We start from the raw sequence: 17,912 nt of genomic DNA, 5'->3' as shown, positions 1-17,912 counted from the left end.
TTCCAAATTTCCACAATTTCCAACGAGGGTAGGGTAGCTAATATTTTAGCAGATTTACAGGAATATTATCAGAATATTTAAGAACTTTAACAGATATTTTCAGACATACTGCAGTGACTGCACCACCGCACACAGACGTAGTAACGTAAACACCTCGGACACGGATGTCGACTCAATTTCAGCTCCTGAGCAGAGGCACAACGTGCTGCAAGAGCATGATTATGTGTAACATACTGTGATACACAGGGTGCATGTGGGGGAAAAAACAATATATATAGTTGTGTTGTTGTTCTGCTGTTGCAGTAATAACCCAGTAATATCCAGTTTATGTTTTTTTATTATATCTTTCAAAATGGTTTATCAAAAACACAGAATTCGGAACTCAACAGTTGAATAGCATGTTTAAATTACAAAAGGTTCCTAAGAAATATAAGTATATAATTAATAAACGTTTTCTTATATACTGTCGCCCATAAAGTTGTAATAATTTTGTTTTCAGACACAATCTTCTGTTTATTCCTATTTAAATGCATCAGTAATCACTTTTGACCAGGTGCAATGATTACATTATGTGTCCCAATTACCCAGGTGAAAAATCACATTGTCACAATCATTTAATGGAAAAAGGAAAAGAATATTTTATTCCAACTTTATGAGCAACAGTGTATATTAAATCACATATTTACAGTATTGACAACATTAAATATTAAACAAATACATCTGTCCCAATAACTATTAACTAGCCGACCAATTGCTGAATGAATCATAAATGAATGAATCATAAATGAATGAACTGGTTGGGACAGGAGGAGCTGAAACAGTTGGGGCAGGAAGGGCAGGAGTGTACTTGGCGTGGAGGTCTCAGCAGCACTGGTGGAGGGTGTTGATTCCTCCAGTAAAAGTGAGGCCATCAGCACTGGGGGAGTAATGGATGCCTTCTGACCTAAGGCCTCATCCATCGAATAAAACCAGACCCAGGAGGCTGCGGTTACGTCACCACAGTCACCTCCTGACCCAGCTGGTGGATACTTAAGCTCCTGCAAAACATCAGACATAGCAAAATGAAGTTACTTACTGCGGCGCTGAGTAAGTTCAGTGGTGTCAGACTTGATGCTGGTGCAGTGGGCCCTGTGCTCCTCCTGGTGCAGGACAACGCCCAGCCTCATGTGGCCAGAGTGTGTAGGCAGTTCCTGGATGTCAGAGGCATTGATGCCATTGACTGGACCTTATGTTCACCTGACCTAAATCCAATTGTGCACCTATGGGACCTTATGTACCAGTGCTTCTGACACCGCCAAGTACCAACCACAGACTGTCCAGAAGCTCCCCCAGGACACCACCCGCCGACTCATCAGGAGCATGCCCAGACGCTGCTGGGAGTGTATACAGGCACACGGGGCCATACACACTACTGAGTCACATTATGAGATGCCATGAAGAAATTCATGCAGGTTGGATCACCCTGTGATTTCAATTTTTTACTAAATGGGTTGATGATTTTGGTTTCCATCCACCGTTGTTACATCATTTTGTTCTCAACAAATTATATAATGTGCATCAGTAAAGATTAATAATTTGTTCATCAAGATACGATGTGTGATATATATATATATATATATATATATATATATATATATATATATTTATAGTTTTTGAAGGAAGGTTGATCATTTGTTTAAAAAGTTACAGTTTGTGCAGAATAGTGTGTCTTTAGTTGTAGCCGGGGCAGGGGGGCTGAAGGGGGTATTTGCCCAGGGCACCATACGAGCTAGAACCGCCACTGAACGAGAGAGTAAATCAGATCAAACTGTGACAATGTGTGTACTGCAGCATAAAATACTTTCCTACTGTGGCAACTAAATGACATGTACATTCATCGCTCAAGTCAAGTCAGGTGTATTTTCCAGAAGAGTGGCTGTAGAGGGAAAGAGGGCTTCTTGGATCTGGTGGCTGTTTGCATGAGCAGCAGAGCAGAAGCTCAGATTCAAACATGCATACTGGCTCCCTCTGGAGTCTCCTCTGGAAACCGGCAGCTTATCTAAACACTAACGCTCATGACCTAGCTGAATACCTTTTCCCCTGTCCCCAGATTACCAGTCTATTTTGGTGTCAGTGTTTCATAATGCAGATCAGTAGGACTCAGCTGTTTGTTCAGTGTAAGCTACTGAACGCTGGAGTCTCCAACACAGTTCATGACGCTCAGTAAAAGAAAGCACATCATATATAAAACATGAAAGAGCATCCAAACAGTATAAATGTGTCTAACAACAAGGAAGGATCATTCTTCAGTGATTGTTCTCACCTCTCTGAGGAAACTCTGATTTATTGTGAAGTTGTCATCCATATAAAAATGAGGTTATACAGACACTGAGTGATTTGTACAGTAAAGATGTCAAACATAGATCATCATGATGACGAGGGTTTTCTGGCTCTGAACAATCTCTCGCTCTCTCTCTCTCTCTCACACATTATTTCAGGGGCCAAAAGTGCAGCTTGGGAGGAACATGAATATTTAATCTGGAGTTTACATTTAGGAAAACATTCATTTTGAAAACATTTACACACGTATCAATGTATTCAATTTAAAATAAAAGGTTGTTTTTTTTTAAATGCATAACCTGCATAGTCATGTATGTGTTAAGTTATTGTTATAGGGACTCTCTTGTTGGCATCAGTTTCCACCATTTGTCCCAGTGTAAATAAATCATGTTATTGGAGTTCTGTCATTGGTGATTGTTGAGTTCCTGATAAAAATAGCACTCAGACACCCACACTGCAGCTGAGCGCATTGTTGGTAACGGACATCTTTAGTGAGCTGCTGTATGACTCCGTTATTTTGCTTCCTTGTAGCCTGACGGTGCAGCCCTGCTGAGAACTCTGCGGTAATGCTGCCTTCAGGAACTGTCGGAAAACATGGAAGTGTGTCAGTTGTCTATGGATAACTTAACATGAAAAATATAAAAGTGGATTGCTCATCAGAATGTATATATATATAAATAAGGGTTAAACAACATAGCAGCGCTTTTAATAATGATTTTAGTGATGTTTCATAGTTGGGAAATCGTTATCTATAATTATTCTTTTTCCATTATTTCTTGTCTGTGAAAATTAGATGAGTAAAAAACTTTCTTTAGTTGGCGAAAAATTATGAAATCAAACAGAAAGAAGAGAATGTTGCAGACATACATTAAAAATAGAGAAAATGTGGATTAACAACAGTATGATAACCCAAAGCCAAACATTGATGTGATTTACTTCCACTCTTTCTTAGACTGCAGCTGTTAAAAAGTGTTAAATAGACATGTACATGAGTGAGTCTGCTCAGCTGTAAACACAGCACTGGAGCAGCTAGCATAAGTAGCCTGTAAGAAACTGAGGTTAAAGCCGTGAGAGATTAAAAACAAACATCTGCCACATGGTTCTATCGTGTTTTATTTCACGCGTAGAAAAAAAAACTCTATGTGTGGTAATGTAAACAACTTGAGTGCAACTTGAGTGCTGAGATGTTGGAGCCCACAGAGGGTACGTGAACGCGGCATGAGCCTGCCCCTCCGAGCAGCAGTCAGTTACATGTTTACTTGCTTTGTCAGCGGTGTCCCCGCCGCACAGATCCCGTGTACCTCACCTGCTGAGGATCAAAACCTTGGACTTTTACCTCGCACAGTGACTTATCTCGTCATCTGGCTCCTTATCAGCAGTTTCCTCTCCCGCAGCAGTTTTTCTTCGGCCAGCCTCTTGCGGACCTTGAGCGGGGGCACGTCGGGTTCACAGGGTTTTTTTTTTTTCTAGCTAACAGGGAAAGATGACGTTAAAATCCAATAAAAACGAACCTGCTGTCATACTGGAGTCTGTCAACAGCGTCCGGACAGCCCTCTCCGATCTGTACCTGGAGCAGCTCCTTCAAAACAAACCAAAGTCTGACAAGGTATGCAGCTGTTTTTACCTCTGTTGTGTGTTTGTTGAACCCCCACATTTTTGGTGTACACGTTTGCTTCCGGGAAGCAGAGATGGGACACATGACCGATTGTTTGTTCATCGGCTAGATCTCTAAAAATGGAGCGTGTTCTGTCTCCGTTAAACTGCTCGCAGCAGCTGAATGTGTTGATCGATCAGACAAAGACCTGAACATGCAGACCTTCCTTCTCCAAGCAGCAGCTGTGGGTTGAAACCTGCGCCGCTCAGCGCTGCTCCCTCAGCCTGACCTGGAGTCAGTAGACATTGCATTGGCAATTTCACTTCTGCATCCCCCCCCCCCACAAAAAAAAGCTGCCAATGGAAATCATATGACTGACTGAAGTGACCTGAAGCTGTATCACGTGACGGGAGGTCAACATGTAACAGGACAGTGGAGTCATACAAATTCTATTAATTGTGTTAATCCCATAATAATCACGTTCACATGTGGCAGTAACATCAATAGGCCTTTTTCTAGGTCAGAGTTATGCAATATAAAAGATGGTAAACACAGTTCATGTCAGGGCTGTGTAATTCTGCCTGCAGCTCAGGCTGGAGCTGCTGCTGAGGAGTGAGTGGAGGCCAGACGTGTTGTTTACTACATCAGTGGTTCATACTTGTTTTCACACTGAGGCCGGATTTGTTGTGAAACCTCTGGAGGGAAACACCTCACAGTGCGACCACAAACTTTAAAGCAGTGTAAACTTTAACGGGACAGGCAGGGCGATAGTTTAAATCCCCGACGACCTCTGGGCCGGGATTTGGCAGCCAGTGATACCGAGGGAAATCTTAGTGCTGAACTTCTTCTGTGAATTTGTAAAGTCAGCAAACAGCTACTGAGGGAAATGGGGAAGGGAGGAAACTCCTCTCCTGATATCAGCAGTTTTTTAGTCTTACAGCGTGTTCTTCTGCTGGCTGCTGATTGTGAAATCACTGTCTTCAAGAGAGGTCACGTAGTCCATTACCTCACAGTGGGCGCTGGTGTGTATAATGTCTATCATGGGTGATTTACAGTATCTTATGGATTCCTCATCTTTTGTTTGGTTAAAGTGAGTGAAGTGACTAAGCCTGCTCTGATCCTCTGGAGACCACTCCAAATACCTCAGACTTAAGAACTGTGCACCAGCCCTACATACACAGTCACCCATGCACGTCTTTCCCTCTGCGTAGCGTTTAAACTCAAGAACAGCTACGTGACATGTTATTCTAGCTGCACTCCTCTGCTGTCACTGCCTCAGACCTGAAGTGATTATTAAAACCCAAACAGGTTCAGACAAGTTCGGCTTCAGGCGAGGGAGCTGTGGCAGGACACAGAGGTCTGAATGTCCCACTTTTTATTTCGGCTTCAGCTTCTGTTAAAAGAAGCTGTTACAGTTTGAGTTTTTGTCTGATAGGATCTGAATCCACACTGTTTCTCTCAGAGTCCTATATAGGTCAAATATTGATCTCCTTTTGTGCTGCCTCACAAGATCAATAGGAGATCCACCCTTAATCCTACAGGAAGGGATTAATAATTAATATTTCTTGACTTGAACGGCCAAGGAGAGGAAAGCCAGAGACAGACTGCATCATAACGCAATCGGTGAAATTAGATCACGGAGCTAAATGTCCAAAAGCAGGCAGAGCAGTGGGAATGAATCACTCTGTCTGATCTTCTGAATCTACTGCAAATAAAGCAAAGGGCCAACGTCCAGAGCAGGAAGTGCTCTGCTCTTTCCTGAATGCATTTTGCCTTTCAACCAGCTGTTTGTTTATCCTGTTGCTTCTCCACGCCCAGAACTGGTATTCAGGTTTCTGAAGGGGTTTCCTGGCCCCGCTTCTAGTAGCATGTGTCGACTGTCAACAGTGATTGGAACACATTGTGACAAACAGACGAACGCCTTTTAATTATGTGTTTATCTCTTTACACTCTGGCCGTGTGAGTGATGGGCCCATTGTCAGGATCATGATCAGACGCATTTAATTAACGAGGCCTTTTTAGTGCTGATGCAAATCTAATCACACAAATGTAAAAGGGTCATATTTAACCGTGAGATTTGACCTTTGTCACTTCCCTTCCTGCTCAGTCGTCAGCGTTAGCGTTACCCAATATCTGTGAGTACAGGTTTATCAGTTACTCCTGCCCAGAACGGCTTCACACACACAAAAGAGTCATTATGTGATCTCCCAGATGATCCAATTTTTGGTTCTTTTACACAGTTCTGTGGCTCATCACATTCATTTACAGGAGTCATAAGATTACAGACATTATTCGTATCCATGAATTTCATTTCCTGTTGTCTTTGGAGCAGCTCTCAACTGAAATGGTTTCCTCTTAGAATAGAAGCAACAAATAAAACCAGCTTTTGATTTCAGAGGTAAAAATCAGTGTGTGATGTTTCCTGTGTGTATGTGGGGATTTTTTATTTTTTGTGTGGGAACATTGCTGTACGGATTCCTTTCCTCTGAGGATGTAATTTCATCTGCTCGCCACGGGACCTCGTCCAAAACCTCCCTCCTGGAACAGCCCTGACACATAACGGCACAAGAGCTGGTAGATAAGTATCGTGCTCAGCAAAGCAGCGGGCTCTCTCTCTCTCTCCCACGTTCAGGCTTGTCTTGACTCACCATCTGTATGAATACAAAAATAGGAAAGTTCTTCACTAGACGGTCTTCAACAGCTACTGAGCACCTTTATGTAATCATCATGATAGGCGGAGGACGGTTATTGAGCCACAGGTTTATAAGCACAGTCGTGGTGATGATCTTACCAAACTGCTGTTATGGGCAGTATCATAGAGCTGAGGTTACAGGTGGAGGTGGAGGTGGAGGAGGGCGATAATGATATTTATTGGTTTATTGTAGTGCTGATGCTGGAACACAGATAATATTATTTTTTGCTGAAGCAGCGCTGATGTGTCATTTTCATACAGAGATTTTTGTGCTGATGCAGGTTAATCATGTGACCAGTTCCTAAACCTTTTGATACTGTGCTTCCACTTCTCTTTTACACACACGAGGTCTGTCCACAGAAAGTCCCACGAGTCACTGTAGGACATGTGAACTTGTGCTGCTACATGTTCAGTATATGATCCGTCAGAGGACCACTGGCGCTGATCTGGACTGGAGACCACCTTTGTTGACACTGTGGATTTCCGGCTTTTAGACTCTTCTTTAGCTTCATTTAGGTCTAAAAGCTTCAGTATGAATCCACAAAACCAACCTCTGGACTTTTCTTTGATTTTCAAACTTTGATGAATTTAGAAGATTTTCCCAGAAGGCTCAGTTTCCTTACATTAAAGCTTTTCTTTGACCTGACAAGACTGGTGGTATCCATGACCACATGAACCTGGTGGACCAGATCGCTGAATGAGGTTAATGAAGTGTTATAACACTGGGTTAATTTTCAACCTTGAACATATGTTGAAACTGCAAATGAAACATAGCTGTTGGCACACATGAGCAGAGAGCTCTCACTGCAGTTATTGGAAATACCAGTGTGATAATGATCCGGTCTGCCCCGATCGACTGGCTGTAATTCTTCAGAACAATGTTCTGACGTTAATTGCGTGGTTTTCCATCTTGAGAAAAGTTGAATTCATTTTGATAAAACAATAAATGTTCTATCTTTTTTTCTTCTTTTCAACAGGCAGCTATGCAAACCTATGAGAACAAGGGAGCTGAGGTCTACACCAATGGCAGTGCTAAACACATGAACGGCACAGAGATGACCAAGATGAGAGAAGTAGCGTTTGAAAAGAATGCTTCAGAGCCAATGGTAAACACACACACACACACACACACACACACACACACACACACACACACACACACACACACTTTATATATGTTCACATTTGTGTTGCTGATTCCTCCTCATTGTCCGTGTGGTTCTCCTGCAGGGCGTCACTCTGAAGCTCAACGACAAGCAAAGGTGCACTGTGGCCAGGATATTGCACGGGGGCATGATCCATAGACAAGGTAATTAATCACATATTGATTATTGCTTTGAGTGTTGGTGTGGAGTGAGCTGAACAGCTGTGTGTTAGAAACAAAGTTCTTCACCCAAAAGGTCAGGAGTTTGTCCCAGTATCAGTGAATCTGTCTTGGCATCTGTGTGTACGTCATGTCCTGATCAGTGATCAGTGTATGATCAGATGATCAATGAAATGTCTCACGTGTACTTCAGTCAACAGATCATTTATATATCTCAGGGCGCATGCCAACTGAGCTGTAAACTGACACTAACATATATAACATACAGACATGTGAGATGAGGTTTCACTTGTTGTGGTTTCCTCTTCTCTCCAGGGTCTTTACACGAAGGGGATGAAATAGCAGAAATCAATGGGAAGAGTGTAACAAACCAAACTGTAGACCAGCTACAAAAGATTCTGGTAAGTCCACACCTTCTAATTTCAACTTACTTTCTTAACAAAACAACGATTTTGGGACTAAAGTTGATGCTAATGTTTATTTCTCATCTTTATATACAGAAAGAAACCAATGGAGTAGTCACAATGAAGATCATCCCCAATCTGCAGAGTCGATCCCAAGCCTGTGAGGTAATCACATGAAAATGCACTTGGCTCTGGTCTCGTGGTGCGTTCGCTTTCCACTCAGGCCGGACGGTGTCTTGATGGCTTTGATTTCTTTTCTATCCGTCTTTTCTTACCTACTTTTTTAAAAGCATTTTGTTCTTCATTAGGTGAATCTTCTGTTAGTCAATGAACAACCCAGGTGACTATGACATTAGTTTTAAATTTGAAAAACATCACTCACTTTAGTTTTGCTAGTTGGACAAGAAACACTTTGGTAGTGTGTTTCATTCTGCCATCTGCTGGCCACAACTCATCACTGTCTCCAGCAGCCAGTCATGAGCCTCCGGTGACATCAACATGATTACTGGCTTATCAACTGCTATTGATTTACCAGCATGCTGTACATTGGTATGTAATAAATGAAACAGTATAGTAAACATGAATTTAAAGGAGCTTTAAACAGTGGCCACATAGAAACTAATATAATGACTTTAGTGATGTTGCTTTAATTCAGTTTATCGCTGCATTAAGTTCCGTCTTTGCTGTGGCCAGTGATGGCAGCCGACCTAAAAGCTTGTAGTCCATTAATACGTAGGTTTAGTTATTACTTTAATGCTCACAGAACATTACTTTTGGTGACCCAGACCACTCCAGTGCACCCTCTGTTAGTACATAGTGGGTGCATTAATTCAGTCTGTGTAGAACGACCGCTGGAGAGACTCGGGGGAAACCACAGATGTTCGTGAACTCTACTAACACTAGTAATGATTTACCCTGCGGAGAATTTACCCATGATCCTGCTGTGATCTTTGGCAGTTTATTCAGGATGTGTACACGAGCTCATCTCTCTCTGGGAAGGTAGCTTACAAACCCCTGGGGGAGTTGGTGGTCTGATGCGGGGGATGAGTACACAATACTTCCTGCAGCTGCTCAACAGGTTAACTTTAATAAGACACCAAGTTAGTCGGCAGCACAATTAGATTTCACTGGGAGAAAATTGCTCATTTTTACAATTTTTGCTGTCCAAGATCAGAGCATGAACTCGTGTATTCTGTCGAAGGGTGAATTTCCCAATTAACATTTGTAGAATCCGAATATATGTGTTTGAATTTCCACTATGAAAATTTATTTTGGAGGATGCTGTACAGGTACTGTGGGTCTTTGAAGCCCAGTATCTGATGATCCGTGTACGTTTACAATGATATTGTGTTCAGCAGACGCTGTGATTGTCAGTTACTACACATGAGGGGAATGTTGAGGTTTCAAACATGTAATCAAGATGTTCCTCATTTTCAGCGGCGTAAACATTAAAGAAAAACCAAATGCTTAATATTTCAGATCAAGCTTTCAGACTGAAGTATATAGTCAGTGTTTTAGCCATGTACTTGTGCAGCACAGTCACAGCCACACAAACATCTGACACAGCAGTACGCAAACTTCTTAGAACGGATGAAATGAGAACTGGAGGAAATGTCTTTAAAGAGAGAGGGAGGGAGATATATTTATAGAGAGAAACTGTAGATGTCGTCCTTTATTATCAGTTTCAAAGTGAATCCGTTAGATGAAAGTTTGTGCTCAGCAGCAACAAACACATGGATATCAGAGACCGTGTTTACAGCTGAGCTACAGATGGGACGTTATTGCCCACAGTGGTGAGGACGACACGTCATCAGTGAAGTCCAGATCCAAACACAACATACACACTGCAGACGTTAGTAGCTCCTTCCTCACTTTCAAAGTCAGCACATGTGCTCTTAACCTGCAGATGTACATGAGGGCCCAGTTTGACTATGACCCCACCAAGGATGACCTCATCCCGTGCAAAGAGGCAGGTCTGAAGTTTCAGACCGGTGACATCATTCAGATCATCAACAAGCAGGATCCCAACTGGTGGCAGGGCAGAGTGGAGAGCAACGCCGCTGACTTCGCTGGACTGATACCCTCCCCAGAGCTCCAAGAATGGTAAACAGCTCCGTCACACTATCTGATGATTAACCCCCGAAGCATCAACATCACAGACGTGAGCAAACTGTTCCCAGCTTAACCCAAATCTCTGTTTCCGCTGCAGGAGGGTGGCGAGTAAAAGCAAGGCCAGAGAGGGCAGTCAGTCCTGCAGCCCGTTCGGAAAGAAGAAGAAGTGCAAAGACAAGTACCTGGCCAAACACAGCTCCAGTGAGTGAACCTCTGGAGTCCCTGAACTTCCTCTCAGTTGTGCTGTAATGTGGTTTTTTTTTTTTCTGAAATTAAAATTCTTTTGCAGTTTTCGACCAGCTGGATGTGATTTCTTATGAGGAAGTTGTTCAGCTCCCGGCTTTTAAGAGGAAAACACTTGTGCTCATTGGTAAGCGTCCTAGCTCTGTTACATGATTTATTACTGGAATCAAATACATTAATGAATAGTAAGACACTTCTGATCATCCACACTGATCCACATGTTCTCATTGTATCTCATGTATTTAAGTGTAATTGTTACAAATTGTTCAAACATATCAAGCTCTAATACCACCTCTAATAATTTAAAGGTAGTTTCATCCGGACACGAAGGTTAATGTTTGATTAAAAAGCACTTGGAAATATAATTTCTGCTCTCTGTAGGTGCCCCTGGCGTAGGAAGGCGCCACATCAAAAGCGCACTGCTGACCAAATACCCAGAGAAATTTTCCTACCCTGCACCACGTAAGTAGAACCACACGCTTCATCTTCTTCTTTCCAGAGCAGCAGCAGCTTTGCCAAAATGTCCTCGGGCTAAATCTTTTAAAACTTACAGACACCACCAGACCCCAGCGCAAGGACGAGGAGAACGGACAGGAATATTATTTCATTTCCAATGACGCCATGACCAAGTGCATCTCTGGGAATGAGCTACTGGAGTACGGCAGCTTCCAGGGAAATATGTTTGGCACCAAAATCGAGACCATCCAGAAGATCCACGAGCAGGGAAAGATTGCTGTGCTGGACATTGAACCACAGGTTGGTATTTACAGGTTTTTCTAGAAATATCAGACAAAAGGAAAACATTTTAGTTTGAAGTTTCACCAGTTTTCAACAGCACTCACATGCTCATACTGTATGTTGACACTTCTGTGTGTGTGCTTCGTGTGTCATTGTCATCCCTGGACATCCACCCACAAGCAACAATATGATGGCCAATCCAAAATCAATGCCTCAAAGCTTCTGTATTCTCATCATAAAAAACACATTTTTGTAGAAGCTGTTTAACACAAATTCTTCTTTGTCACATTTCATCGCAGACCCTGAAAGTCTTGCGGACTGCTGATTTTGCGCCTCTTGTGGTGTTCATCGCTCCGACCAACACGGCTCCCCAGGTGCTCTACCTTTAACTGAATATGCTCAAATATCCTCAAACACCAAACTCCATCAGCTTCCAGCTGCTAATCCTCTGTGTCTGTGTCTCCTAGACGGAAAACCTGCAGATGATCCAGAAAGAGTCGGACGCCATTCTGGCCACATATGGACACTTCTTTGACGTGGTTCTCGTCAACAACGACGTGGATGAAAGTGTAAAAGGCGTGGAGGAGGCCATGGAGCGTGCCACCTCCACCCCGCAGTGGGTGCCTGTATCATGGGTGTACTGACAGCTGTCCGGCAACAGCGCAACACCCTGCGGTTGATATAAAGCAGTGCAATATCACTCCTTACACGAAACCTCTCAGTTAGTGATGTCCCACATGTGTATGGGTTTACTTTTTGGTTAATGTTAATTGTCAATGAGATTTTTTGCACAAATGCATCCAAAAAAAAGCAATATGTAGAAAGGCGTATTTTAGAGAGTGGAGCTCACCAGGGATGTTTTATTGGGTTGTTTAGACGTTTGTGCTTCAGGCTTTTGAGGGGCTGAGGGATAGTTTTGGTGCCGCACACCGTCGTGATTGTTGGAACGTGAGAAAATGCAAAATAGGACCACAACTGTGAATGAAATCCTTACCTTTGAATAACAGGATTTTATCATGAAAAACATTGATTTTGGATTCATTGTCTTTGTTTTGTCTGTTCTCATTAGGTTGTGCCATGAAATTGAGATTCTGAAATCGTGTGTTCACTAAGTGTATGTGTAACTCCACACAGCGATCATGTCCTCCACACAAAACCTTTCAATCAGTCAGTGACAGCCTCACTTGTCTCATCTCATCAAAGTTGTATACCTCATGGGATACTGTAAAGGCACTTTTAAACAGAAAATAAATTTCCCTGCTCTGTTGCAACTGCTTCATTGACCCTGTTTCACCTGATCCTCGAAGCCCTGAAGGAGAACTATGGCAGTTTTATGTCAGCAAGAAAAGTGCAGAGAAACTGTTTCCATTAGATCCACATCAGACAGGAAAACACCCGAGGAGCAAAACCTGGAGACGTAACTGAAATATAAAGGTTGATGTTCAGACTCTTCCATTGTTCCTGTTTGTCTGGACCAGACTTTATATTATGTTTTCCGTCTTTGTGGTTCATCACGTCTGGGCAGAATACTCCGTACTTCAAGTCTCTCGACGAACATTTTAGATTTGGAGCATGGAGCAGAAGAATTGTGGGGGCTTGTGGGTTTCTCAGACGAAGTCATGGCTCAAAGCTTTGATCAATTATAGATCGGGGCCGAACAGAACAAGTAAAGCACCCATGTCTCCCACATTAGAATTCTTCCTTCGTCCCGATGTGGGAGAAACAGTTACAGGTTATACATGACAATGGATTTGTTCACAGCTTCCATCCAGATTAATCCACCTAATTAACTCAAAATATATCCTTCTATGAAAGACAGCTTTTATGTCCATCAAACTGAAAGAACACAAACACACAGTTTTGCAAATATTGAGATGATTCAGTTAGTTTGATTTATTATGTGGAAGTAATAAAATAAGATGGTGGTATAAAAAAAAAAACAGCCGGCTGGAGGCAAAAATATCAACTGTGTGATGTAGGTGTTAGGTCTTATCTGTATTAGCACAGTGTGATAATTCTTCCCATAAACCATCGAACAATAACCAACAAATTAGAGTTTTATTTCTGTAAATATGAAAATGAAATGAAAAGAATGAGTCAAGTTAAAAAATGATGGAGAGACAGACTTAACAAGAACAGCAGTGTGTATGTAAATACATACAATAGATTTGACCATGATTCTGTAAAACAGGTTTGTCATTATCTCTGAGTTGACAGCTGTGAGGGAAGCAGCCACTAAAACATCATCCACTACATGGTTAAGGAGTTTGGCAATGAAACAAAACTATGTTATGGCGCCACCATGTGGTCGTTTCTGCACAACCAGAGCCGCTCTGAGAATATCCCTCATGTTAGATTCACCCTGAACTGTGACACTGAATCTACATCACATGGGACCACAGGTTATAAGCATGGCTGGTCCAGACAGTGTTCACAACACAGTTTATCAATCCTGTGGCAAAATGATTCATGCGCAGTAATAACTGCAGTGTATGGGTTATATTTAGCCTAGCAACAAGTCGGGGGGTTAAATAAGGAGAAAGGGGATAAAAGGAACAGCAGTTGAAGAAGTTATCAGCAGCCCAACAGAAGCTGGAGAGATCAGACTCTATCATATCAGAAATGTTGTGATCATCTGTCTAACTTGGAGTATTTTTGTTCTTATCTATCTTACTTATCTATCAAGGAAGGTAACATTCACATTACTGCCTCCTATAGAAATCTGCTGGTTCCTTTATCTTTAGCCACAATAATTTCAATTAAATGATTCTGTTTCTCTGTTTCTGTGAACGCATAAACATGTTTATGCAATTCAATGCTGCTTCGTTAAAGGTCATCTAAATAACGAACAGATGCAGAGCAGGCATATACACGTGTGTTTGTGGAGAGCTTGGCTCATAAATAAGCCTTTTGTCTGTTTCTCAACTTTTTATAATCGAAAAATACAGATCTATAAAAAAAAATGAGGACTTTTAAATCTGTACTTCCATTCAGTCCTGTTACCCAGCTGCCACTGCAGCAAAGCCTCCTTTAATAAGCCCACATTCACCCACTACGCTTCACTGCTGATACGGCTTCACAGTCGAAAACAGTGTTTAGGTCTTTGTTAAATGTAAGAGCTCTGAAGAGCCTGTGATTCATCTATTCAAACAACACAGTGCGAAATCCTGAGGATAACAAATGTGCTATTTGCCCAAGTTTAGACAGACGACTGAGTACACACACACACACACACAGACACACACACACACTCACACACTGTTGTTGTATTTTTAGTCTTTATGTTTTCATTTTGGTCTGACCAAGCAACTTGGAACTTTGTTTTGAAAGGCACTGTATAAATGAAATGTAAAATTCTTCTTCTTCTCATTATTTATTACAGATGAGCATCAGACATATTTGTAGTTTTTCTTTTCCACTAAACAAGAAACAAGAAGCTGCTGTAGTGAACATGTGTTTGGTGTAGAAAGAGTTCAGTGGTGGTTCAGTGAGGTCTAACTAACTCACATGAGATTTCAGCCTGGGACATCTACTTTAAGCCAATTGAGGTGTCAGGTGGGATCAGGTTAGCTTTAGTAGCTTTGATATGTACAATGATGCTTGTGTGACAGGATTTAATCTGACTAGGGATTCCCCAGTGTTAATTACCTGCCCAACAGTATACACTGCACAGATATAAAGTTATAGTATATAAAGTCTCACCCAACACACACGATTGTAATTTTAAAATAAAGAGTTTTGGGAGTTTTTGAAGATATTTTATGAAAGTCTAGACCAACAAGAAAGAAGCTGCCTTCAGGGCTATAGTCTAGACAAGGATCTGTATGTATTGCTGTCTAGCTTCACTTCTTTCTTTCTGCAAACATATTAGTGAATATTTTTCACAAGGAACTGAGTCAAAGATAAAAACTACTGAGGCCTATTTATGTACAGATTACTGATTGGATCCTGTAGGTAACAGCTGCTTCCACCCTTTTTGGGGTTTACATAAACAAACTCTACCTATTAAAAATATTATTAATGTTAACAGATTTATTGCCAGAAAGACGGATGTAAAAGATTACGCCACAATAGACGGATGTAAAAGATTACGTCCGTCTTTCTGGCAATAAATTCTCTTGAGGGTAAAGTGGAAACTTACAGTAATTCATACCAACAAATTAAGAGAGGAGCATCATAGTTCCTTATTGGTGTGTTGTTTTAGGTTGACCTAGCCAAAGGCTGTAGGTCTGATGCCATGACGTCCACTTCTGATTGGACAAAAATCAGTCATTATACTCTCGCGATCATTTTTAAAAATCCACTTTTTTAAAAGAATCTTTACAAAAAGAAGAAAAAGTCAGTAAGAATGAAATCATCTATTTAGAAGGAAAGTTTACATCCATCCCCCATTTATTTTTAATGATTCATAGTTTATTTGTTACTTTGCTTGTGAAACTGTAGAGCCCCCACCACAGGAAACAGAGCGGTTCACCAGGGCCCCGGGGGGCACCGCGGCTGAGAACATATTAAAAGACCCTGTCCTCACATTAATTCAGTGTACCATACCAAATGTGATGCAGATCAGTACCAAACAAAAGGCTGGTAAACTGCTCTCAGGTGGGTTTACTCTTCTCTACGTCCTCATCCATATTTACTATGAATGATAACCAGGCACCTACTGCGAGACTCGCCACACCCCCTTTCGAGGAACGCCATTTTGTTGACACACAGACTTGCCATCAAAATAAGCTCCTTTAGTGGAGCTGTAAGCCCAAACATGACCATGACATGTTCTGTGTGAAAAGCAAACACGAGTAGAGCCCCAACACCAGCAGCCACAGATGAAAACTCCGCCGTCACGAGCGTTAAAAAGCGGTGTGTTTGAAGTCCCGGCCTCCTATCTCAACATGAAACTCGCCGCGATTGACGTCACCGAGCCATCTTTGTCCACCTAATCCAGGCGGCTGTTTATTACACCTTCATTACCGCACGGACTCTGACAGCGCCGGGCTCCAGTTATAGCCTGCAGCTGCCGCATCGCCGTAGAAGTAGCGAGGAGAGAGAAAAAAAAGGGTTTTGTAGCGAGGGGACACATCTCAGTGGGAGATACAAGCCAGTGCTCCTCCTCGGGTATATAGGCAGGGAAACGCCACAATAACCAACCAAAGGCTGCCAGAGGGTAGAGAGGAGCGCACCAGGCAATCCACATCCATCTGCCAGCCACTCACACCGCGCTAACATTTCCAGTCCGGATTTCAGCACAGCTGTCCAGCCACTACTACAAGGAAAATGTAAGTAGACTTCAGCTCCGTTTTAAAGCTCCTTTTTTTTTTTTTTCACCCCCCAAATCCTGATTTATTAATGAATCCCAACCCCGTCCTCAGGACTGGTGCTGGCAGGCTCTGTGGGATGAATAGTGTCTGATGGGTCTCGGGTTTCTTTACCATCAAATGTTCAGGTTATTTCACTGGAGTCACGTAAATCCGAATATGATCGATATATATTGGTGATGGATTTCATTTCAGAGCTGTGTTCCTCCGATAATGTGACCCAAACGTAAACGTATCGAGGCTAACACGTCGGCCTAACCTTGGAGCAGACGGAGGCTTCGGCTTTTATCCGTCATTAAACTCCTTATTAGCCTGATTTTAGGGCGTTTTCACGGTGAACGAGCTCCGTGTTTATCGCCTGTCTCCTTCACATTGTCGTGTGGTGCCTTTTCACTCGAGCCAGCACGCACGCATTTTTTTTTTTTCCAGTTTGGACTGGTTTGATTTGAAAAGGACACCGTGTGTACGCGTTTCCACGGGCTAATTAAAAACTACCACAACCAAACCAAACGCACAATAAAGCCTTTTCTTCTCCTTGTGAAACATTTCCAGGGCTTCATTCGTTTGTGTCTGAGCCGCAGGTGACGATTAGGCTAATTCTAGAAAACAGCAAGGACATAATGTTGGACAAGCCATATGATCTGTTTCAGTAGCGCCAAACGATCTGGTCAGTCTGCCTGTTGAACATTTAAAGCTTCGACATTATTCGACGAACGCCGTTTAGACCTTCTTATAGACGGTGGTATTATTAGCTCTGACTTAGGCTCAGGCCTAGTTTACGTGATATTTGCACTACAGCTGGGGGTGGGGGTAGCCTAGCCTCCTACTGTATGTCGTCGATTGTCGTGCGAGGGCGGACAGCTATATATCTCACCATATTCCCCGGCTGTTTGCTTCTTCGTAGCCAAATGAATCCCGTAAAATGTCTCTGTTTCGGTCCATTATTTGTTCCTTTGTGTTTTCAGACTGCACATGATGCACATATATGAAAGGCAGGCGGGGGAAAGAGCCGTGACAGCCGTGTCTGTCCGTTTTTGCATAGCAGACAGTTACAACGTAGAAACAGCCTGTGTTATTGAACAGTGGAAACATGTCTGATTACATTCACCCTGTTGACTGGTTGTAATATCTTTCACCGACATTGTCTTATAATCCAAGTGTTTAACACCCCCCC

The 17,912-nt window shown here is 42.3% G+C and overlaps 2 protein-coding genes and 1 long non-coding RNA gene across 3 annotated transcripts in view; 2 read left to right on the top strand and 1 right to left on the bottom strand.

Moving 5' to 3' along the window:
• Positions 1-2,277: 2,277 nt before the first annotated feature.
• Positions 2,278-3,970, bottom strand: LOC147818440 (uncharacterized). The gene is made up of 2 exons (XR_015437961.1): positions 3,831-3,970; positions 2,278-2,901 (listed from the first exon to the last, which is right to left on the bottom strand). It is a non-coding gene; the product is annotated as an uncharacterized LOC147818440 (long non-coding RNA).
• On the top strand, positions 3,575-12,693 carry mpp1 (MAGUK p55 scaffold protein 1). Its single transcript, XM_023418250.2, has 12 exons — positions 3,575-3,925; positions 7,583-7,711; positions 7,836-7,914; positions 8,245-8,330; positions 8,430-8,498; positions 10,240-10,436; positions 10,543-10,646; positions 10,735-10,815; positions 11,070-11,150; positions 11,242-11,444; positions 11,726-11,800; positions 11,894-12,693. The coding sequence occupies exons 1-12, from the start codon at positions 3,803-3,805 to the stop codon at positions 12,068-12,070; spliced, it is 1,404 nt and encodes a 467-aa protein (XP_023274018.1). The 5' UTR covers positions 3,575-3,802; the 3' UTR covers positions 12,071-12,693.
• A 3,666-nt stretch (positions 12,694-16,359) lies between these two features.
• vamp2 (vesicle-associated membrane protein 2) overlaps positions 16,360-17,912 on the top strand; it is an 11,217-nt gene continuing 9,664 nt past the window's right edge. Inside the window, exon 1 of the mRNA XM_023418332.2 lies at positions 16,360-16,699. Coding sequence (XP_023274100.1) covers positions 16,698-16,699 — 2 coding nt within the window. The 5' untranslated portion in view covers positions 16,360-16,697. The remainder of the gene's footprint in view (positions 16,700-17,912) is intronic.

The sequence above is a fragment of the Seriola lalandi genome, unplaced genomic scaffold (assembly GCF_002814215.2).
Source record: "Seriola lalandi dorsalis isolate HSWRI2012SDOR001 ecotype SW California unplaced genomic scaffold, Sedor1 jcf7180002054581, whole genome shotgun sequence".
Classification (NCBI taxonomy): domain Eukaryota; kingdom Metazoa; phylum Chordata; class Actinopteri; order Carangiformes; family Carangidae; genus Seriola; species Seriola lalandi.
This window is presented reverse-complemented; position numbering and strand designations above follow the sequence as displayed.